The sequence below is a fragment of the Rhinolophus hipposideros genome (assembly GCF_964194185.1).
Source record: "Rhinolophus hipposideros genome assembly, chromosome: 16".
NCBI lineage: Eukaryota > Metazoa > Chordata > Mammalia > Chiroptera > Rhinolophidae > Rhinolophus > Rhinolophus hipposideros.
The window spans coordinates 55,940,095-55,961,361 of record NC_138062.1 but is presented as its reverse complement, the minus strand read 5'-3'; the positions used below and the strand labels follow the sequence as shown (position 1 = coordinate 55,961,361).

At 62.6% G+C, this 21,267-nt stretch overlaps 4 protein-coding genes across 5 annotated transcripts; 1 reads left to right on the top strand and 3 right to left on the bottom strand.

Annotated features, from left to right (window-relative positions):
* The first annotated feature begins 263 nt into the window (after window positions 1-263).
* Window positions 264-1,809, top strand: CTXN1 (cortexin 1). The gene is made up of 2 exons (XM_081076268.1): window positions 264-471; window positions 809-1,809. The coding sequence occupies exon 2, from the start codon at window positions 829-831 to the stop codon at window positions 1,075-1,077; it is 249 nt and encodes an 82-aa protein (XP_080932394.1). The 5' UTR covers window positions 264-471; window positions 809-828; the 3' UTR covers window positions 1,078-1,809.
* Window positions 1,810-3,318: 1,509 nt separating this feature from the next.
* Window positions 3,319-5,714, bottom strand: SNAPC2 (small nuclear RNA activating complex polypeptide 2). The gene is made up of 5 exons (XM_081076201.1): window positions 5,493-5,714; window positions 4,852-4,971; window positions 4,637-4,705; window positions 4,070-4,340; window positions 3,319-3,976 (listed from the first exon to the last, which is right to left on the bottom strand). The coding sequence occupies exons 1-5, from the start codon at window positions 5,673-5,675 to the stop codon at window positions 3,645-3,647; spliced, it is 975 nt and encodes a 324-aa protein (XP_080932327.1). The 5' UTR covers window positions 5,676-5,714; the 3' UTR covers window positions 3,319-3,644.
* Window positions 5,715-6,869: 1,155 nt separating this feature from the next.
* Window positions 6,870-10,248, bottom strand: TGFBR3L (transforming growth factor beta receptor 3 like; the record flags this gene model as incomplete). Its single annotated transcript, XM_081076206.1, has 7 exons — window positions 6,870-6,974; window positions 7,428-7,496; window positions 7,703-7,879; window positions 7,983-8,103; window positions 8,741-9,040; window positions 9,135-9,271; window positions 10,179-10,248. 6 exons carry the CDS (start codon window positions 10,246-10,248, stop codon window positions 7,429-7,431), a joined length of 873 nt encoding a protein of 290 aa, XP_080932332.1. The 3' UTR covers window positions 6,870-6,974; window position 7,428.
* Window positions 10,249-10,705: 457 nt separating this feature from the next.
* MAP2K7 (mitogen-activated protein kinase kinase 7) lies at window positions 10,706-20,382 on the bottom strand. Of its 2 annotated transcripts, XM_081076179.1 has the most exons (12): window positions 20,165-20,382; window positions 18,410-18,457; window positions 15,213-15,354; window positions 14,973-15,039; window positions 14,756-14,869; window positions 14,565-14,684; window positions 14,335-14,442; window positions 14,073-14,252; window positions 13,893-13,973; window positions 13,647-13,789; window positions 13,033-13,078; window positions 10,706-12,900 (listed from the first exon to the last, which is right to left on the bottom strand). In XM_081076179.1, the coding sequence occupies exons 1-12, from the start codon at window positions 20,286-20,288 to the stop codon at window positions 12,766-12,768; spliced, it is 1,308 nt and encodes a 435-aa protein (XP_080932305.1). In that variant the 5' UTR covers window positions 20,289-20,382; the 3' UTR covers window positions 10,706-12,765. The 2 variants fall into 2 exon arrangements, with proteins under 2 accessions (XP_080932305.1, XP_080932306.1); XM_081076180.1 differs by lacking the exon at window positions 18,410-18,457.
* Between the last annotated feature and the right edge of the window lie 885 nt (window positions 20,383-21,267).

Here is a 21,267-nt window from a genome sequence, read left to right as displayed (position 1 = left end):
TTGAGTGGCCATATGAGCGATGTTGGGGGGCATTGGGATCCCCAAACAGGGCGTCTGGGCGAGGAGGAGAATGGGGGTGCGGGAGCTAAAGTCGGGACGGGAGTCATCTGGGGTGCTTGTGGCGGTGGGGAGAGTGGGGTCCTGATAGCCTACGACTCCGCCAGGCGCGGGCGCCGTGATCCCGAGGCTGGGGCGGGGTCGCTGCCGCGCGCCGCTCCCTACGCAGCCTCCGCCCCCCACCGCGGCCCCGCCCCTGTCGCCATGGGAACAGCCGCGGCGGCCCGGCTCGCTCGCGCCTTGCCCGCCTCGGTCTCTGCTGCTCCAGGGGCGGGTAGGGTGGGCTGAGCCGGGGCCGCCGCCGCCGCTGCTGCTGCCACCACCGCCGAGTAGAGGTCGATAGCCGAGCCGGCGCGGGTCCCGGAGGAGAGCGCGGCCGCCGGGCGCTCGGACCCCGTCGCGGTCGAGGCCAGGGTGAGGGACGCGGCGGGGGTGGTGGGGGAGGGGGTCCCCGGGACGTAGAGAACAAAGGCAGCAGGAGGGAGCGAGGCCGGGTTCCCGCCGCACCCCCGGGCCGCGCGGTCGCACCTGTTGTGTGCGGGCCGGCCGGGTCGGGGCTTCCTCTCTCTGCTCTTACTGTCCCCACCTGCGCAGAGTTGGGTCCCCGCGTGGCTCTGGCGGCGTGTCTACGGGCCGGGCATGGGCGTTGCCCGGAGATTGGAGACGGGGGACGGGGGACAGGCAAGGTCGGAGGGCGACGTGGGAAGGAAGAGCCTCATCCCCGCGTCCCGGGCCGGCCCCTCGTCCGCAGGGCGCGCGGCGATGTGAGCCATGAGCGCGACGTGGACGCTGTCCCCCGAGCCTCTGCCGCCGTCGACTGGGCCCCCGGCAGGCGCGGGCCTGGACGCCGAGCAGCGCACGGTGTTCGCCTTCGTACTCTGCCTGCTCGTGGTGCTGGTGCTGCTGATGGTGCGCTGCGTACGCATCCTGCTCGACCCCTACAGCCGCATGCCCGCCTCGTCCTGGACCGACCACAAGGAGGCGCTCGAGCGCGGCCAATTCGACTACGCGCTGGTGTGAGCCGCGACAACCCCGGAGGACAACTCCGGAGGCCGCCGGGGCGCTTTCCCGGGGGGCACGCCCGGCAGGGGTGCTGCCGGCCGGGACTGCGCTCAGGATCCCGCCCCAGAGCCCAGCCCGACGGGGAGGGCGTGAGAAGACCATCCCCGCCCTGCCCACACCCCTCCCTCCTCCCCGGCAGGTCCGAGGCCCACTTGGTGCCTTTATCACACCCTGTCCTAGCCCCGTAACTCGCCGACCACCCAGCCTGCAGGTGGCTCTGCTGTTGTCCTGCAGCCAGCATGAGTGTTGTATCTATTCCAGAATGCGGGGACCCCATTGCCTCCCCTTCCCCTGTCGTCTGGCCATCCCCACTCCCCCTCCATCCCCTTGTAAGTGTTGAGCCCCTCCTTGGGCTCCCTCCTGGACCCACGGGGTGGACGTGAACGCTACATATCAAATGCCCAGCGCAGTCTGCCCGGGAGACCGAGCCTGAAGAGCTGCAATGGCCGCTGTGCCCAGGATGCCTGGTGCCTGCCGTTGGGGGAAAGCACAGGCAGGCTCACTCCCACCCCCAGCCCAGGCCCTAGTCCAGCTCAGCTCACCCGTCCCTTAGTCACCATGTCCGCCTTTCACTGGCCCTCCTGCCAACCCCCCAGGAACTCTGCCCTCCCCCATGCTTTCCTCATGCCTTCTCACTCCTCCCTCCCTCCGAGCCGATGGCGATAATAAAAGCTATTATTGAGCGCTTGAGCCAAGTAGCGTGCTGAGTTAGCGCCTCCTGCACATAGCCAGTTCGCCCTTCAGGCCCCCGAGTCTCGTTAGCCTCCCCTTCTACAGGCAAGGGGACTGAGGTCCAGGTACCTTGAGTGACTTGCCCACACCACGTGGCTGGATTCTAGCCCAGCTGGAATTTGAACCCAAGTCTAACTTATACAGCCTCTTAACAGCTGCCCAGTGCTGCAAAGACACCCAGATCCACACTTTGGGGGTACTGGTGTTACGGTCCCCCCAGCGCTAGGCACAGCCAGGACCCGTTTTCCCTTGACCTGGGGAAGACTGTAGGGAGCATAGAATGGACTTCGCCAGAGTTGGGAGAGGGCACCCCCAGCCAGCCCTGGAGGTGGTCTCCGACCCACAGTCCCAAGCCTTTGAGCCTGGTCCCTCCTGCCTACCAACACCACGTGCACTTGAGAACCCGTACGTCTGGTGCCTGAGGGACTGTGATGATGGAGTGGGCTGGCTCTGCTCCACAGCCCGCCCTGGAGACGTGTGCCCTGGGGGAGCTGTATGCAATGTGTGTGGGGAGAAGCGAGTGTTTCTATAAAAGGAAGGCTGAGTGAATGCACAAGCTCGAATGGAAAATTTACCGGCTCTGGGAGGGCGTTAGGCCTGGGGGAAGGCCAAGCTGTGGGTTCCCACCCTTAACTGCCCTCCCCAACCTGCCCCTGAACCCACACCCTGGGAGGCTGGTGGAGGGGGAACGCTTTGCAGGGAGACCCAACAGCATCTCCAGGAATTTGGGGCCTTTGACAGCAGCCAAGACTCCAGTTCCCTCCTCTACCCATTTCTGCTCCTCTCCCCGCCCCTCTGGTCGCTTCCCCAAAGCTCCCTCAGGGAACCTTTCTCTAACCTGCCACATGGAGCAGCCCACCCCTAACCCTTGGGTCCCCTAGCCTTGGGCCTGGTTTCTCCCACCTGGCTTCCATGTTGGAAATCCAGAATGACACCAAGAATTTACTAAGGGAACTTACAGACAGAAGTACCAACAAGATGGTAAATCACACCAGAAGGGACGGAGGCGTGATATATATAGACACATGGCAATGGGCCCACTTGTCTATGCAAGAACATTCCTTTCAGGTGATATGGGCCCACCCCCTGGGCAGTCAGCTTGCTTTCTAAGATGACGCAGTCCCATTAAGTACCAGAATTTGTTCCCCTAACACGCCCTCCCTCTGCTAGTGTCACCCCTCTATCTGTATGACGTAAGGTCAACACGCTCAGAAAACCTTTCCCTGACACCTGTCAGGCTCAGGCCTGCCTTAACCCTCCACACAATCACCAAGGGTCCCCTCATGGCCAAACCAAGGTCACTCCAGGTGGCTTTGGATTGGACCTGGCGGCGGCAGCCTTTGGTGACCACACCACCCTTCCTCACATGCCCCCTTTGGTCCCCAGGACCTCAAGCTCTGCCTCTCCCTCTGACGTTTTCCTCTGCACTTTAGACTCCCACTCCCACCTGTAAGCCACAGGAAAGAAAGCGAGGCAAGCTGCAACTTTATTCAGTTATAGGGCACAGGAAGCAGGGAGGGACAAGGGGACAGTGAGGGAGTGTTTGAAGGTGGTTTTGGCCCAGTCTCCTACCTGCCCCCACCTCAGTTCTGTGGCTGAAGCCCTATACAACAGGGCCTCCATTTCTCAGACCCCTGCTGTGCAGAGCTTCTTAAAGGCCACCTGGTATTGCACACAGAGCCAGGGACCTTCTACCATGATGGGATCCTCGTGCCAGCCCAGTGCCAGCCTGAGCAGTACTAAAGGCCCAGGGGCTCATGGATATCTGGTGTGTTCTCTGCCTGCCAGGCCCCTCACTTTTCAGGGGTGGCCACCCGGCCCAGAAGCTCCAGAGGCACCAGGAATGGGTTCAGGGGGCAGACCCCAGCTGCTTGCCAGGTGGATTTTGGTTCACCGGGCCCAGCATTCTCAGGAGCCTGAGGGGCGGCCTGGTCGGCATCCTCTTGCCCCCCAGAGCCAGTCTCACAATCCTCAGCCCCCAGCCCCAGGTTCCCACTGCTGGGGTCAGACTGGGGGGCTGTCAGGCGTTGGTATGTGTCCAGCATATGCTCAGTCAGGGCTGTACAGGGCAGGTGAGGCAGCTCCTCAGGAAGTGCCATGAGCAGGTCAAGGACCACCGCTGACTCTGGTGATGGATGGAGGGAGGAAGGGTAACAGGAGGACAGGGCTTGCTGCCTGGGACTCCATCCCCACAGCCCTCACTCCCCATTCTTCTCACCAGCTGCGGAAAGCTCAGGGCCATGGCAGCTGCGGGAGATGGACGACAGGTACTTGTAGATCTTCTCAAAGTCCACTTGGAGGTCTCCCTCGGGAGAGGGGCCAGCCAGGGATTCAGAAGGTGCCTCAGGGGTGGGGCCACGAGCCTCAGGGCTCGGGTCCTCCTGCCCTCCAGGGCCACTGAGAAGTAGTAGTTTCCCACGTGCCTGCGTGGGCCTGGGGGGCTTGGAGTGCAAGAGGCTGAGGGGCTCTGTGGCTGCAATGGTGAGCACCTGGCAGGCCGAGAGATCAGCAAGGGAGAGGTGAAAGTCTTCCCCTTGGCCACTCCCCTGCCCTGCACACCGGGCTGCGCCTGTTCACCAGAGCCTTCCTGCCAGCCTGAGAAAGGCGTCCCATATGGGAGACGGCCTCAGAGGCGGGGATACGGAAGCTCAGGGTGTCTAGTGACTGGCCAGAGTCACAGAGCTGACCAGAGGAAGGGCCCAGGACCCAGGTCCACCTTATTTAGACTCATATGGATGAACCTGTCCCCAGGGACACCCCTGTCCTGCCTAGAGGATGGCTGTACCTGTGAGAAAGCCACAATCAGGGCTTCCTCCAGCGGGCCTGTTATCTTCTCAGCCAGATCCATCCATACCTGGGTGGGGAAACAAGAAGGTCCATGGTCAGCATAGGGATCGACCCTCAGGAGTCCCCAAGCCCTGCCCCTCCTGACCAGGTTATCCCCCCCTACTCCCACCCCATCTTCCAGGGGCTGGCTCTGGGGAGCCTTGCTGGCCTCACCTCGATGGGGGCCGGGGTCTGTGTTTCCCGGCACCGTGTACCCTTTGAGCCACCTGGATGCACCCTCTGAATGGCCTCCCGCACCACGCGACCCTTGAGTTGCCGGAGGAAATCCCGAATCTGCGGAGGGGAGAAGAGGGGGCTGCATGGGCCTCCTACAAGGCCAGCGCGGGGAGAACGAAGTCACAGACCACTGCCCCCCGCTAGCTGGGTCTTAAGGGTCGTAGCGAGCCTGCCTGGGCTTTGGGGCCGAGGCCCACGTGGGACGAGTTACCTAATAAATATTTACGGTCCAGGCGCGGCTGGGCCCCGACGGCCGCCAAGGCCCGCCCACGTGCTAAGCGCTATGCCGTCCACCTCCCCGCTACAACCACTCCGCCCCACTTCCCGACTCTTCCCAACCTCATCCCCGTTGCACAGCCCCGCCGGGTCGGGGACCTCAGCTCCGTCCCCCTCGGAGTCCGCCCCGCCCCTCGGCCTCACGTGTGCCCCACCCACGCGCAGCCGTCCCGCCAAGGTGGCCCAGCTCCCAAGTCGGCGCTCACGGGCCCACGCGCCGCCAACCGCTCCCACTCCCGGCCCCGCCCCGCCCCACCCGAGCCCCGCCTCTAGCCTCGCTCCCCGCCCGGGACGCCCCGGACCTCGGCCTCGCTCCGGCCCGGCAGTTCCCTGGCCAGCTCGGCGGCGTCCGGCTCCGGCTGGCCCCGCCGCGCCTGCAGCAGTCGGAGCAGCTGCCGCTTCTCGCGAGCGCTCCAGGCCGCGGAGCCTGTCACCTCGCCCAGATAGCGCGCCGGGGCCGCTCGCCGCCGCTGCGGGGGCTTCATGCCGGGGACGCCGAAGTCCGCGCGCCAGGGCCGCTTCCTGGGGGCGGGGTTACGGAGGCCGCTGGGGCCCAACGTACTGCGCGGAGGCGGAAGCAGACGGGGGCGCGGCCTCGCGTGTGCGGGGTGGAGGGAGCTGCCTGGGTGGGGAATCATGCGGAGGCTGGCAGCCTAACTGCGGCGGGGGTGAACGAGACCCCCCCCCCCAGCCGCATTTTATCTCATTCGTAAACTGGAGCCCAAACCTTAGATCTCGTGCTCTCCCTCCATTCCTGGACTAAGTTTTGTGTGCTTTGCTTCTCCAAGAGGGGTGGGTCCTGGATGGAAGGGCAGCTGTCCAGTCGCAGCCAAGAGCCTGGGCTGTGGGGTCGCTCAGCCCTGGAGACCTTGAGCAAGTGATTTAACTGTACCCAGCCTCAGTGTTCTCATCTGTAAAATGGAGCTAGAGTCCTGCTTTTGTCTATGCTCGGGAGGGAGGAGCTCAGGCAGGGAGGGGTTTAAGGAGCTCTAGACTAGGCGGAGTGGAGACGACAGAGGCCGGAGGTCGAGACCCTAGCGAGGGTAGGGGTCCAGGCGGTGGGAGTGGAGAGCGATTAAGGCCTAGATTTGAGAGGCTCACAGGACGCAGGTGGCCTGGTGAAGGGGTGGAGGAAGGTAGCAGGGTTTCAGACTTAAACTGGTGGGGTCTGGTGCCCTATTCTATTTGGGATAGAACGCCCTTGGGTCTCCCCTGGCCCCTATCTGCACATCAGTGTATATACTGGGGATGCCAAAAAAATGTATATAACTGGACATTTTGGTCAACGTTGCTCAAGCAGTAATTCACTGTAATCAGAAGTGTCTAGACGCTGACGGTAACCACTTGGAGCACTTCTTGTAATTGCAGAAGTCAGACGTGACTTGTATTCATCTTCTGTTATTGGTGTATATTGAGTATTACAATTTTAATAATTTTTTCCCGTCTTAAAATGTGTATATGTGTTTTTTGGCACTCTATCTGTATATGGGCTATGAGCCCTGCCCCTCTGCTCCACCCCTCCAGTCTGGACCTCTTCCAGCCCAGAATCCACCGAGTCCTGGTCCCAGGCCTCCGCTTTCTGACCCACCCCACCCACTCCCCAAGGTCTGTGCACACACAGACTTCAGAACTTAGTAGGTCAGACCAGATGTTTATTTTAAGCCCAGGTGGGAGGAAGAGCTAGGAGGGTGGGGCACAGAGATCAGGGTCCCATAGGGTCCAAGGTCACAGCAGCTGGTCCTCGAGCCTTGTCTGTCGCCTTGGCTGGTGAGTCTTGCTGGACCCTGCTGGGGGAGGGGGGAGGGCATCCCTAGAAGAGTGCGACCCAGGTTTCCCTCGGGAGAGGACTCTACGCAGGGTACCTCCTTCCCAGCTGATCATTGGCCTCGCCCATCAGATGTGCATGGAGGTGAGGACACTAGGTCTGTCCCTGAACTCTCGTGTCGTGCCAGTCCAACACAGAGCCCACAGTCCACCACGACTGACCCACTGCCTGAGTTCCAATCCCAGCTCCACCAAATGTGACCTCTGATATATTCAGAGATTGCCTCATTTTTATCACCTCTAAAATGGGGATTATAATAGTATCTACCTGAAGGTTCTTACAAGGATTAAATTAATATAGGGAGAACATTTAGGACGCTGCCTGGCACAAAGAAAGCTCTCTGCAGAGTCCTCATCATCACATTCCTCCTCCAGCTATCGACCACACTTTACCCCTGCACACACTTACCTACCTCACTGGGGCCTTTGTTGCTGAGGGCCGCTAGGCGAGGTTCTTGCGGGCGGGCCAGGAGGTGGAGGCGCTGGAAGGGAGAGGTAGGCTGTGGAGCAGTAGGGGTTGCTGCATGGCAGCTGGGGCGGGGGCGCCCCCTGGGGGCTGCTGCGGGCCTAGCAGAGGCATGTCTAGGGATGGTCCGGTCCCGTTGGCCGGGATCGCAGCGACCCTGGGGTCCCCATGCGCGGGAATACGCCGGGCCTGGCGGAGATCCCGGTGGGCCGAGGTTGATACCTGAGTGCGCGCACAAGAGGCCAAGACCGGCGGCCAGCGCGGCGCCTAGCACGAAGGCAGCCACCACCAGCGCCACCACTGGCGCGGGCTCCAGGGCTGCCTGAGCCGGTGCAAGAGGTGCTGGAGGCGCAGGAGGCTCGGGGCGTAGGGCTCTGCCGGGGACGCCCTTGGGTGGCCCTGTGAGGAGTACATCGCTGAGACTAGGCCCAGGTCCCAGAGGTCCTCCCCACGCTCGTTCCCCAACCCCAGGGACCCCGGCAGGGGAGAACTGAGCGCTCACTGGGGGAGGGCCGCGGCACCGTCACCAAGATGGGCTGCGTCAGCGTTTGTAGGTGGAGGGTATGGGCACCCAGACTCTCGCGGCTGCCGGCGCCAGTGCATGCCTCATCCTGAGGCAGACACTGCGGGGAGACAGGGAAGAGACCGGGACGTGAGAGCCCGTGATCCGAGGGCTGGTCCCCGGGGCTCCCAAGAGACCTAAGTGTCCAGCACTCTTTGCAACCAGGAGTCCCACCACTAGAGCGCTCAATACCCAGCCCCTTGGGGTACCTCAGCCCAGCCCCTAAGATACACAGGCAGCCAGACGCCAAGCTCGAGAGACTCCAAATTTCAGCCTCTCAAGATCACAGGACCCCGCTCTCTGAGCAGTTAACCTTCTGTGAAGCCCAAACTTCGGCCAGAGATTTGGCCCCATAGTGGCCTTCTGCAGCCAACCACTCAGCCCTGGAGGGACCACAGAGTTCTGCCTAAGGGGACCCCAGTGCCTCGCCCAAGAGAGAATTCAGTGCCTACTACGTGTTCCCTGGGGAACCCTTTCGCAGAACTCCCGGCCCTTTGAGCTCCCTGCACCCAGCCCCTAACCTGAAAGAGACCAAATGCCTACCCCCAGCTCCGAGGGACCCGTGCCCCAGGCCCCAAAGCGCCCTGACCCCCAGACCCCCCAAAACCGAGAGGCTCCTCGTTCAGATGCCAGAAGGAGCTCTTGCCCAGCTCCCGACGGGCCCCAGCGCCCAGACTCCCAGCCCTGCGTCCTCGCACCGACGACGGTGGCAGCAGAGTAATAGGAGCAGGAGTCCGGCGGGCTCCCCGGAGGTGGCGGCAGAGGCTCAGCTGGCAGTGCAGAAACTGTACAGAGGCGTTGAAGATCGGGCGCAGGCGGAAGCTGAAGCGGGCGACACCGGGGCGCGGCGGCAGTGGCAGGAAGGCAACCGAGGAGTCGGCAGGGCAGCCTCCGCGCAGAAGCGCCAGGACGGGCCCCGGTGCCGGGCGCGAGGACGGTGTCACCGAGCAGTGGTGCAGAGCCAGGCCCCAGCGTGAGGAAGGACGAGCCAGGGCCGCCTGGGCGTGGGGGCGGGAGAGCGGTGTGGTATCGTGGCCAGGAGCCGCTGCTCCCACCTGCCCGCCCGGGCCCCAGCGCGCCCCGCGTCCGCACCTGCACGAACACGCGGCTGTCCGCCGGGACCTCGAGCGGCCCCGCGCGGCGCGGAAAGGCGTCCTCCACCTCCGATAGCTCTAGACTGAAAAGTGGTCGGCGCAGCCGGGAACCGGGCGCCGCCGGGAATGGGGGCGCTGCTGGGGGAGAAAGGGTGGCACAGAGGGAGGACGCGCTGTCCCTTGGACCCTCCGGCAAACGATCCAACCACCTCCGTTGGAAAATGAACGCGGTGGAGGATTCACTCTTGCTCGGCTCCGCGCCCCGTTCACCACCAGTGGGCCAGCGGATATGATATGCTCCCTGGAAAGCCCTGCGATATCACAGCCCAGCACAAAGCTGTGAGCCTGAGGAGCTCCCCTTCCTGAACCTCGATTTCTTCCCCCCACAGTGAGGGAATTCCAGGTGGGGAAAGTGGGTGAGGCTTGCCTGATGGGGGAGGGGAGGGTGGGTGAGGGCCCAGTGCTGTCCTGGGGTTGCAGCAGGGCCAGCTTAGGGCGGGGTAGGGGGTGCTGGTCCCACCCTTCCTTTTCTAAGGGAAGGTAGGTGCTGTCACCAAAGGGGTAAAGTGGAATGGGGGTGCTCTCCCCCAGCCCTTCTGGCACAGCTAAGCCACCAGGCTCTGGGGCTTTTCCATTTGGCCAGGTTCCTCACTTCCAGGCTGAAGGCAGTCACAGTAAATAGGGAAGCGCCCACGAGGGTCTCCTAATTTTTGTGGCGGCACGCACAAGCGCACACATAGACACATTGATGTCTGCCTTCTGGAAGCGCTCAGGGGCAGTCCTTGACTCTCCAACATTCAGGATGGCCCCACACACATCCCCTAAAAGCATTCGCACTGTTCCCCTCCCATAGTCCTTGGCCTCACGGTGGCTGCTGGGGGCTTTGAAGAAGTTGGGGATCCCAGAGAACTTAGAAATGGGGACAGGCGGACACCACCACCCACCCATTCCACCAGGCGGGGTGGATGAGAGGTCAGGTTGAGAAAGGGAGGCAGAGGAATGGGAGAGCAATGGCGTACAAGTCCCCTAAGCCCCTACCTACCAGGGAGCCCGCTGGGCAAGGTGGAGGTCCCTGGGAGAAGGGCCAGCAACAGGAACGTGGCACCCAGCATACTGGACTGGCTACAGTGAGCGTGCGGGGGCCGGGGCAGAGGCACCAGCCCAGGCAGCACTCAGAACCAGCAGGTGGGCAGGTGGCCCTGTCCTTGGCTGGGCAACCACCTCAGGAGGCAGGGAGCGGGGGTGGCAGACTGAGGGGCCGACACCAGAGCCCTTGCCCAAGGCCTGCCGGGGATTAAGAGCTCCTCTTCCAGAGACCTACAGCTATTGGGGGGGGGGGGAATGGCAGGTGTCCCTTCACACTGTCTGCTTGCTATTGGGCAACTCACCACAACCACCACCTACCACCCCAAACCCTGCCTCAGTTTCCCCTCGATGCAGAGACCTCATCTACCAGGATGGCACTGCTCCCCCATCCCCTTATTCCCCCAGGTCACACAGCTTACAGCCCTTTTCCCCCCGAGTCTCAAGCCACACCCTGCCAAGGCCCAGGTCACAACACAGACTCAGTGGAAGAAAAGGGAGGGGTTTTATTTTCAAGCGTCTAAGGATTTACAAACAAGGATGTTTCATTTTAAAAAGGGAAGGGGCAATACTGGCAGTCTGAGAAGGGGCTGTGGGCTGATGGGCTGGCCCAGGCCACCCCAGGCCCCTGCCGGCCTGCTCTGCCCTCTGCCTGGTCGAGAATGGCTGGTGACTGGAGACAGAGGGGAGGGGGGACATGGGAGAGGTAGCGGGGAGGAGAGGCTCCCCAGAACTCCCACTTAACACTGAAGGGGAAGGGGGGCAGGCAGACACACACTCACAAAACAAAGTTAAATAAAAATAAACTCGGGCAGCAGGCCTTGGGCCTTTACTGGCCCTGGGACCAGCCACTTGACCTTCTAGCTACTGGCAAGGCCCCCTGGGGCTGGGACCCACAAGGGAGGGTGGAGTCAGGACTGTGGGCACCCGACCCTGCCCCCATCCCCTCACAAAGGGGACTGGGGGGTCCGGGGATTGGGGGAGCAGGGAGAAGACAGTGGAGTACTTTTTAAACATGCGGCCTTTTGTGACTATTAAGAGTAACAAGAGTCGATAGGCTAGAGGTTACAGTGATGCTTCTTCTAAGACTAGACTGCGCCAGCTACGTCCAGCGAGGTTCCTCACCTTTGGCGTTGGTTGGGTTTTGTGGTTTTTTTTTTTTTTTTTTTTTGTTATTTTGTTTAGTTCTCCACTTGATTTGCATGCGTCACCAACAAAAAGGAAACATACCCCCTCCTGCTCTGCTGCTGCAGAGGGCGGGGGGAGGGGCACCGCGGCCCGGCCTCCAGGGAGGCTGGGAACTGGCCAGCTGTGGGGGAGTTGAGGGGCACTCAGGGCACTGTGACGCCGGGGCTGCCTTCACATGCCCAGCCCTCAGCCTGCCTTACCTCTGTCCCTGTCACACTTCCTCGAACCCCCACGTCCACTCCTTGTACCCTTGATTCTGACTCCCTGGGACCCGTGGCCCCCATCCCTCCTCCCTGCCACACCCATACTGCTGCCTTCCACCACACCCCACACACACCTTCCCTGAAGACCACCTGGTGTGGCCACGGCCCTGTGGACTCCTTCCACACCCCGAGATCAACTCACGGCCCCCGCCCCTAAGCTGTGGCCAGTCTCCAGCCCTGAGGGAGGAGCCCCCACCCCCAGTGCCCACCTTTGGGACTAGTCTCCCCAGGCAAGGCTGAGGGAGGCACAGTGGCCCAAGCGCCGATGGCCCGGCCCCTCGGTGCCCACAGGTGGTTGGGGGCTCCACCACAAGCAGCTAAACATGACTTTGGTAAAAGTTTCTGAAGGTACCGACAAACCCCATGAGAACAAGCTCTTCTTCCTCCCCCCACCCCCCAAATACCCCCCCCAAGTACAATAAAATACAATAAACTCCAAAAATGACCCCCTGAGATCAAAGAGAGAGAAGGAGCAGCCGGGTCTGCTGCAGTCACAATGCCCAGCCTGCCTTCCTGGAGCGAGGACACCAACTGAGGGACTCGTCCCTCGCCATAGACCTAAGTGGACCCAGGGGTCCCATCGGGGGTGGCAGAGCCCAGGTATGGGCCAGGAGAGAGGCAGAGGAAGGGAGGGAGATGGGGAAAACCAGAGGCACTGAGGGAGGTGACAGAGGGAAATGAAGACAGAAAGCATGTGCACCAGGGAAGTGAAGGGGACAGCATGGGGCAAGTGTGGGAAGGTACAGGACAGGCAACTCTCTCCTGGCCCCTGGGGGCCACCCCAGCCCAGAGGTTACGACTGAATAAATAGCGAGTCTGCTCGCGGCCTGCTGTCTTCCGTTCACAGTGTCTGTCGGGGGCGACGCATACAGCTGACCCCAGGACTGGAAGGGCTAGAGTCTGGCAGGCCCATCTGTCCACGGCTGCTGGGCAGGGAGTCAGGGGTGGATTGGCGTCCCCTACTTTCTGTCCTCAGCCCTTGGCGGCCGTCCAGGTCCCAGGTCTCCCCTGATGGGCAGCTGGGTGGCCGGGTAGGGAAGGGGGGCCTGTGGCCATGTCCCCGGCCCCCCAGTGGGCATGGCCGCTGCCACGCGGCTACCTGAAGAAGGGCAGGTGATGCTGGCTCAGGACTCCGCTAGTCCGCGGTGACTCGGTCTTTGCCATGACATCCTTGAACCAGGACGCCACGTCCACCTCCAGCGTCTCATAGCGCTTGATGAAGCTGTGTTCCTGTGGGGCCCAAGGGGGGCAGCTTAGGACCACGGAAGCTTCCTGGCTGGTCTCGCCCAGGCCCTGGGTGTCCCAATGGGCAGGGGGATGGAGCAACGCTGGAGCAGGGCAGGAGGGGCCCCCGGTACTCACAAGTAGCTTATTGTACTTTGGTCTCTTTCTGTGATCTTTAGTAAGGCTGGAGAAAAAGAAGGGAAGAAAGGGAAGTGAGAGCCTGGAGGGGGGCTCAGCTGACCTACCAGCTGAGCCAGGGGTCTTCAAGAGCCACAGGAAGGAACTGCTGCGTCCTCCTGGCCCTGTGCTGCCAGCTGGGACATCACACACAACCCGAGGCCTGCACCCACCTGGGACGGGGCCTAAACCGGGTTGTGAGGTGCCCATGGGAGGGGGGGCTCCCCCAAGGGAGAATCCAACGTGGACTCCTGTCTGCACAATTCTGCTTGTTGGTGCAGGACCCTCAGAGACCCCTGCCCTGGGACCCCTTTGCTGATTTACAACCTTCCGAGGCGAAGCCCTAGGCCACCTGGCCAAATGCCCTCAAGGCCAGACCCAAACCCAACTCGTGACTCCCAGGGCTCTGGCTCCAGCTCCTACCTGCAGCCCCGGCCCTGAGCCCTTCTGGTCCCATGGGGGGGGGTGCCTCTCCATCCCCATCCGGCCCCGAACCTCCCCGCTTGCCTTGAGTTGGGGGCCACACCTGACCTGCCTGCCTCCTGGAGTGAAGGGCCGGGGCAAGGGCTCCTCACCAGTCTTTGACGAAGGACTGAAAGTCCCCCGAGAAGTCCATGTGACCGGGCAGGAGCGGGGGCTCTTCCTGTAGAACCTTGGTGAGGACCTCGAAGTCCGTCTTGCAGTTCTTGTATGGAAACTGTCCTGTCGCCAGCTCCACCTGGGGAGAGACGGGCTGCAGTGGCCAGGAGCCTGTCCTCCTCGCTCCCCTCCCACACCCCGAGAACAGGTCACCCCGGCCCTCGGAAAACGCCCCAACTCACCAGGGAAATGCCCAGGCTCCACACGTCCGCCCGGATGTCGTAGTCTGGCTTGGTGGGGTCTGGGGGGTCAATACGCTCAGGCTGCAGGGGTGGGGACAGCGGGAGGGGCAGGATGACCCTGTGGCTGGGCGGGTGCGCTGCCCAGGCCTCCACGCCACCTGCTGGCGGGCCCCCACTTACTGCCATGTAGGCGGCGCAGCCCGCACTGCGAGTCTTAGCTTTGGAGTCGACAAGGCGGCCGCTGATGCCAAAGTCGCAGAGCTTGATCTGGCCCCGCTCGTCCAGCAGGATGTTGGAGGGCTTGACGTCCCGGTGGATGACGCCGTGCTTCTCCTTCAGGTAGAAGAGCGCTTTCACGATCTGCGGCGAGGAAAGGGAAGCACACCATGTGGGGACGCAGCCTGGGGGCTGCCTGCCTGGCCCAGTCCGCCGGGCCACTTACCGCCACAGTCATTTTGCCCAGGATCCGCTCAGGGATGGGGCCCTGCATCCGCTTCTTGAGCTTCTCGGCACACGTGCCCATGAGTTCCATGGCAATGAAGACGTCCGTCTGCAGGGGCAGCAGGCGCAGCTTGGGGCGGCCACACCCACCTGCCCAACCCAGACAGGCTCTGGTTCCCAGGGCAGGGGACAGGGCTCCCTGGGGAGCCGCAGGGGGCAGGGGGGGCTCACGTTGGTGATGAAGGTTCCGAAGCACTGCACGATGTAGGGGCAGTCGTGGCTCTTCAGCACGACATCCAAGTCCATGAGGATCCGTTTGTTCTCATCCTTGTTCCCCGAGCGCCGCATTTGCTGCATGGGAGGGGGGGGCTCAGCGTCAGAGCTGAGGGGCTCGGGGCCACCAAGGTAGGGCGGGGCCTCACCTTCACAGCGATGACGTGGCCTGTCTTCCGGAAGCGCATCTTCCACACCTGGCCGCAGGTGCCACTGCCCATCTCCCCCAGGTTCTCCAGGTCATTGATTTCTGCCTGGTAGCGCTGGTGGGGAGAGCCAGAGATGGGGTTCTGCCTGGCCACTGCCCGCCATAGACCTAGGCCTGCTATGTCCCGCCTACCCCTCCCCGGGAGGTGGGGGCAGTACCTGGCCCCCGATGGTCAGGTAGCCTGTCTGCTTCATGATCTCCTGCAGCTTCTGGTCAATTTCGATGCTGGGGGAATAGGCAAAGGGGGTGGGTGGAGGGGGGTCCTGACCAACCTGAGGCCACCCCAGCTCCTAACACGCAGGGGTTCCCACAGATTCCGCCACCTTCTCCTTAGGGCCGGTCCTCAGCTCCCCACACTGACCCCTTACAGTTCAGCTGGCCCCACTCCGAAAGCTCACCTCTCCATGCTGCGGGGTGTGAACAAGGTGGATGGGAGCCCCAGCATGTGGCGGGGCCGGGCAGGGGGCGTGGGGTGCTGCGGGGAGCTCTCGGAGGACGGTGAGCGGCTGCCGCCATCATTGGCCAACGGGAGTTGCAGGGCTGGGGGGGATGAGAGTCAGGGGCAGGGAGGGTGTCAGCACCCAGCAGTCCCCGCCTTCGGGGACTGGGGAATTTGGTCTTTGCCTCCCGGCACCCTCAGGTAGGCTGGCACAGACACCCCCCACACTGGTGGGTGGGAGGAGCTGAAGTCTCCCTCCCCAACCCTGGACCACTCTCAGGGTGCCTCTCCCATCCTCCTGCCCTGGAAGGAGATGGAGTGGGAATGGCTGGGAATGACGGTCCCCAAAGGCTGAGGGTTTGTCCCCAAGTCTATGCTGACAGAAACAAGACCCAAAGGCTGATGGCATCCCAGCCAGGCAGCCTCCCTGCTGGGTTCCTTTCCTCCCCCACCTCTGCCCAGGACGCAGGCCCAGGGCCACAGTGTCCATGCTGAGGACTCTGTAAGGACTGCTTGCGAGGCTCAGCCTGGCCTCTGGTCCTGTGGGCAACACTGAACTTGGCTGCCCAACGGGAGTGAGGCGGACCACACTGGGGAGACAGTGGGCAAGGGACCCAGGCTTCTAGCTGCTCCACGTTCTGTTCCAGGGTCAGGGAAGGCCACCTTCTGGCCAGCAGGCTCATCTGTGAGCCTCCCAGCCCAACCTGCAGAGCTGGGGCCAACCGGGACAGGGGCAGGATCCCAGGCAGGGCCTGTGTCCTGTGGGTGATGGGTTCCGGCTGGCACAGCCCCTCCAGGACTGACAGGATTTGGAGGAGGTGCTGGGCCAGGCAGGGGATTGGTTCTTTCCAGCAGCCTGCATGCGGTCGGCTTGGGCATGCTGCAGGCAGGCAGGCAGGCAGCAGGCAGGCAGCGAACACCCCAGGACGGGCAGGCGGCGTTAGGGGATGAGAGGGCAGGAGAGAGACAGACAGACGGGGGCCAAGATTGGGGCCCAGCTGCTCAGAGGAGGCACTGCAGAGACAGGCCAGAGAGGAGCCCAGACAGGGGAGCAGGTTCCCTAAGGGACTGGGAGCCCCCCTTGGCTGGCCTGGCAGCAGGGTAGAGGAGCAGGGGTTGGTATGGCCTCCAGAGGAGACAAATGACCCTCCACTGTACCCTCATACCCAGAGGCGCTGGCAAGCCAGAAGGGGGTCCCCGGCTGGGGGAGGCACTGGCCAGAGGCACCCTCCCAAGTTCCCTTCCCACCAAGAGCACCTGTGCCCAGCTGATGCTCCTCCTCTCCCTCTCCATACCTCTTGCTGAGACCCACCTTTTCCTCCCCCCGTTTTGCAGGCACCTGGTAACACGGGCCCAGTGACTCATGGGTAGACCAACAGGTATGCTCGAGTTGCTGGCAGCCAGGCGCTTTCCTTGCCCTGCTGGCCCAGGACCCTGACCCCAGCCTGAGTGAGGGGCCAGGTATATGACCCTGGCCTGCAGGTCTAGAAGGAGTACAAGTCTTGCTAGGGCCTGGCAGGAGTAGAGGAAGCGCTCTGGGGACCCCAGGGACACAGTTGGACCCAGCACCCTCACCTCCATGCCCCCTCCCACCCCAACTTTGTAACGTCTCTACACCTCTGCCCTGCTGTGGCCAGAATCAGTCCTAAACCCTCTCTCTCTAGCTCAAGAACCTCACCTTGTACTCTTCCTGAACCTGGACTCTCTTGAGATACTGCCATGTTCTCCCTGGGGGGGCATCTGAGCCCCTTTTCTGTCCTGCACCAACAGCTCTCTGGGGCAAGAAACCACACCCCTACCCTCTCCACACTTCGGTGCCCTGTGGGTCCCCTCCCTTGAACAGGCCACCGGGCCTCTTGAGAGCTGCCCCGGAGCCCGGGAAAGGGCTGCAGGGGCACAGAGGTTTCCAGCCAGCCCCCCAAACTGAAGCATGGTGGGGATCTGAGGGGAGCAGGTGGGGGAGGGGGGAGGTCCACAAAGGCCCAGGGAGATCATTGAGGAGGTGATGGGCCATATAGTAGATCAGGGGGTCAGAGGGAAAGCATGAAGATGAGTGAGAGAGAGAGAGAGAGATGAATGAATGAATAAATCAATGAATGAGAGAACACAAGGGGACATGGGGACTGTCAGGAGCCACAGCTGTACCAGGCTGTCAGTCAGCAGGGGTGTGCACGCACATACACACAGGCACGGCACTAACCCCCATACACATGCAGATGGGCAGATGATACACCACGGAGCCCCCAGCACCATCTTAGACACACACACACACACACACACACAATTACACACATTCAATTGCCCAACCTATCCCACTTACACTCAAGGACCAACAGGACCATTCACACCCCCAGCCCGGTCTCTCACACACCACCCGACCCAACGCATGGGCACATCCCACATACATCCACTCCAGCCAGACCCGCTGGCACGTGTACTCAGGCCTTGGCAGGGCTGTGCCCATGCTCCCCGCACCTCCCACAGGACTCTGCTCACACCCCACCTTCTCCAGAGGCTTCCCCCAACAGTCCCCCTATAGCACCCCCAGCCTGCTCTCCTCTGCCTTTCCCCAATACTGGTCGCCTTCCCCAGTTCTCCCCAGTCAGGATGCGCTCACTGTTCTCACCCCCTCCAGCCCCTTGTGGGGCATCAACTGCACAGAGGGACTTGGTCGGTTCTGTTCACTGCGGTATCCCGAGCCTAGAACAGGTACAGCACCCAGGGGCCAGGACATGTTCCCTGAATGACTGAAACAGTCGCACGGGCACAGCCACCCTGCTGGCCCCCCTTTGTCTCCCTCTCACTTCTACACACGCTCGCACGCACACACACGCACGGCCCCCTCACAGGTGGCAGACTCCCAGTCAGTGAGGGAGCCCAGGTCCTCCACCAGGGGGTCCAAACCTGCACCCAAGAGGCAGGGAGGAGAGAGGACACAGGAAAAGGCCAGGGGGGCCTGATGTTGACCGTAGGGAAAGAGAAAGTGAGGGAGTGAGAGGGACAGTGTGTGAGGAGATGCGCACGCAGGGGCACTCACACTCACAGGGCACTCACACACACAGAGCACGGGGGGTAGGGGGATGGCATTCTGCGGCTAGGGCAGCGGTTAGGTCAATGGTGCAGATGTCCAAGCGGCGATGATAAAAAGGCTGGTACCTGCTCGTTGGGACGGGGCAGGAGCAGGGCTTAGAGTGATCACAATAACTGGATGGGGAAAAGGAAGAAAAAAAACAACACCACGATAAATCACAACAGAAACAACTGATTTGTCCAAAAGAAAAGAAATCAAATCATAACGAGGAGGAGGGGGAGGCACGAGGCACCAAACTGCAGAGATGGGTAGAAACCGACAGATGGGAGGACTGGCAGGATGGGATGGAGCTGCCGCTGACACGCACAGATGCCTGCCTGGGGGGGGCTCCTCAGGGGCCTGCCCGCCTTGGGTCTTGCCGTGCCTTGCTCTGCACCTGGGACAGCCGCCCCTGTAGGGCACCCCATGCCCCGTACCCAGCGCTGTCTTGTCCATGCTGGAGCTGGCAGGTGGGGGTGGCACTGCAGAGCTTAGTAGCAACCCTCCAGTCCTGGCTGGGTTCCTAGCCCAGGGAGTGTCCCATGCCAGCATTACAGCCTTGGGGCTTTCTCTGGGCCCCCAAAAGACCCCCTCAGTGAGGCACCCACACTGACCCACGTCAGAAGAGAGATGGGGAGCAGACCCTACACACAGATGGCAGGGGGGAGGTAAAGCTGTGAAGGTCAGGCAGGTGAGTGCGGGGTGGTTGGGGAGTACCCAGATAGAGGGATGTCTTCCCCCTCCTGTCAGGATGGCCCCACAGGAGCAACATAAAGTGTCATGGGGGTGCTGTTCTCCAAGTCTGTGGGCGGCGTGAAATCTGATGCCCTCCAGCTGAGAGGAGTTGGGTTTGTGGGACATAACAAGGATCCTAGAGGTGGTCCTGGTGATCCCGGGGGGGGGGGGGGCAGCTCTTGATTCCAGATGACAAGATGACAGGAAGGTAGGTGCTGAGATGGTGGAATTAGAGGGGTGGCGTATGTGTGCTGGGATGCCAGATACCACCACGTGGGCCTCAGGCGTCCCCAGGCTAGGTGGGTAGGGGTATGTGGGGGAAAAGGAAGTCAGCTGAGCCCAGATGACAAAGTCTCCAGGTTGGGGGCTGGGTGTGTGCTTTTGAGGGGCCAGACACGTTCACCAAGACGGTGGCAGTGAAACTCATCAGGGCATGAGGGGGCCGGGCACATGTGAGTGGAATGTGTGCGGGCGGGGGGCTGCTCAGCTCCATGACAAGAGCCCACTTCGGAGCAGGGATCGGCAAACACAGTCACAGGGAGTGGGAGAATCATCTCGGTCAGAGGGATAAGGGGGATAATGTGTGCTCAAGTGACCTGAGGTGTCCCCCGGACACGTGTGAGTGAACCATCCCTTGAGCCGCATGACAAGGACCCAGGCGTGGAGTGGGGGGAGGTAGGGGCCTCCTGACACCGTCACCGAGATAACGGGAGCGGAACCATCGGGTCAAAAGGGATGTGTCTGTGTTTGGGGAGGACGTGGATTCGGTCACGGCCGATTGGATAGGGTAGGGGGAGCGCGGCTCACAATAGGTGACAGAGACTCCGAGGATCACGATGACGGGGGCGGGTCATCAGGTGGGGTCCCCGCCGGGAGCCAGGTAACTAGGTTCCCAGGCCCCGTAAGGGGGAATCACCCAGGCCGGGTGAGGGCCGCCCGGGGGCTTACCGTGACCCTCGCGCCGCGAGACGATAGCGGGGAGCGGGGGAACGGACCGGAGAAGCAAGAGCGCCCGGGTGGCGGGGGCGGGGCCTGGCGGCGGGGCGGGGCTTCCCGCGGCGCGCGCCCCGCCCCTCCCGCCCCCTCCCCCATGCCGCCGCGCTTACTGGGCCTGGGCCGCTGGGGGCTGATATCCAGGTTGAGGTCGATCCTCCGCCGGGCCTCGCGGTTCTCTTGCTTCAGCTTTGCTTCCAGGCGGGACAGCTTCTGCTCCAGGGAGGACGCCGCCATCTTCCCCGCCGCCGCCGCCGCCGCCGCCGCCGCCGCCGCGCACCGCCCGGCCGCCCGTCAGTCCGGCAGACAAACACCGCACTGCGCCTGCGCCCGGATGACCCGGCCGAGCCGCCGTTTCGCCCCGCACAGCGCATGCCCGTGGGGCGCGCCCGCCCTTCCCTCGTGCGAACCTCCGCGCGTGCGTGCCTCGTCCCAGCCAGAGGGAGGACACCACCTAGAGTTAGCGGCTGGCAACGGGCAGCGTCCCCGCCGCGATGCGCACGCGCGAGTTTCCCGATCTCTGTGGTGAACGGCGCTGTGTGGAAACTACAATCAGCGTTCTGCAGAGAGCGGTGGGCGGGGAAAGGCAGGCGTAGGGGAGCGTTCTCGCGCGTGGCGTCTGCGGCGCAGGCGCGTGGCCGGCGGCTCGTTCTTGGGCAGGCGTGGAGGTGGTGGCCTCGGCCTTGTTTCTGCTCCTGCCGACTGGCCCTTTGTTGGCATCCACGCCCTGTCTCAGCACTGCCTCTCTCGCCTCGGACATGCTCCGTTAGGATCCCTGTGATGCCTCAGTGTTGCCTTCGCACCGTCATTAGGCACCCTTTCCATTTCAGCAAGCTCAGGGTTAGCCAAGGACAAGTGAGAGCGCCAAGGACTGTCCACCGGCATGACCTCTGACCTCGGCGACGGGGCCAACGGCAGTGCTGGAGAGTTCCAGGTCAGACTGGCGTGGGACAGTGTCAGACTTTCCCTGTCTGCCCTGCCCCGGGAATGTGAGCCCAGCTCCCGGACGGTGCAAAAGACTGGCCCTGGGGTTAGGCGGCTCTGCCTGGTGTCCGCGTAGCCTAAATATTCCTTTGGTCTGAAGGGTGCTGGGAAAATGTCCCCATCTGGGGTCCTGCGTCCATGGAGAGCAACTTGCGTGTGCTCTTGGGTGCCAGGCGGAAGGATGCACTTTGCAGCTACCTTGGAGGGGGCCACGCCCAGGTCAGGTTCAGGC

Bases quoted from the DNA above. Each gene is read 5' to 3' on its own strand.
- MAP2K7 (XM_081076179.1), bottom strand. From the start codon at position 20,288: ATGGCGGCGTCCTCCCTGGAGCAGAAGCTGTCCCGCCTGGAAGCAAAG. The intron at 18,458-20,164 runs GTAAGCGCGGCG...TTCCCCATCCAG, and splicing joins CCCCCAGCGGCCCAGGCCCA to TTATTGTGATCACTCTAAGC. The intron at 15,355-18,409 runs GTACCAGCCTTT...CATCCCCCCCAG, and splicing joins TGCCCCGTCCCAACGAGCAG to CCCTGCAACTCCCGTTGGCC.
- SNAPC2 (XM_081076201.1), bottom strand. From the start codon at position 5,675: ATGAAGCCCCCGCAGCGGCGGCGAGCGGCCCCGGCGCGCTATCTGGGC. The intron at 4,706-4,851 runs GTGAGGCCAGCA...TTCCCCACCCAG, and splicing joins AGACCCCGGCCCCCATCGAG to GTATGGATGGATCTGGCTGA. The intron at 3,977-4,069 runs GTGAGAAGAATG...ATCCATCACCAG, and splicing joins CCCTGAGCTTTCCGCAGCTG to AGTCAGCGGTGGTCCTTGAC.
- CTXN1 (XM_081076268.1), top strand. From the start codon at position 829: ATGAGCGCGACGTGGACGCTGTCCCCCGAGCCTCTGCCGCCGTCGACT.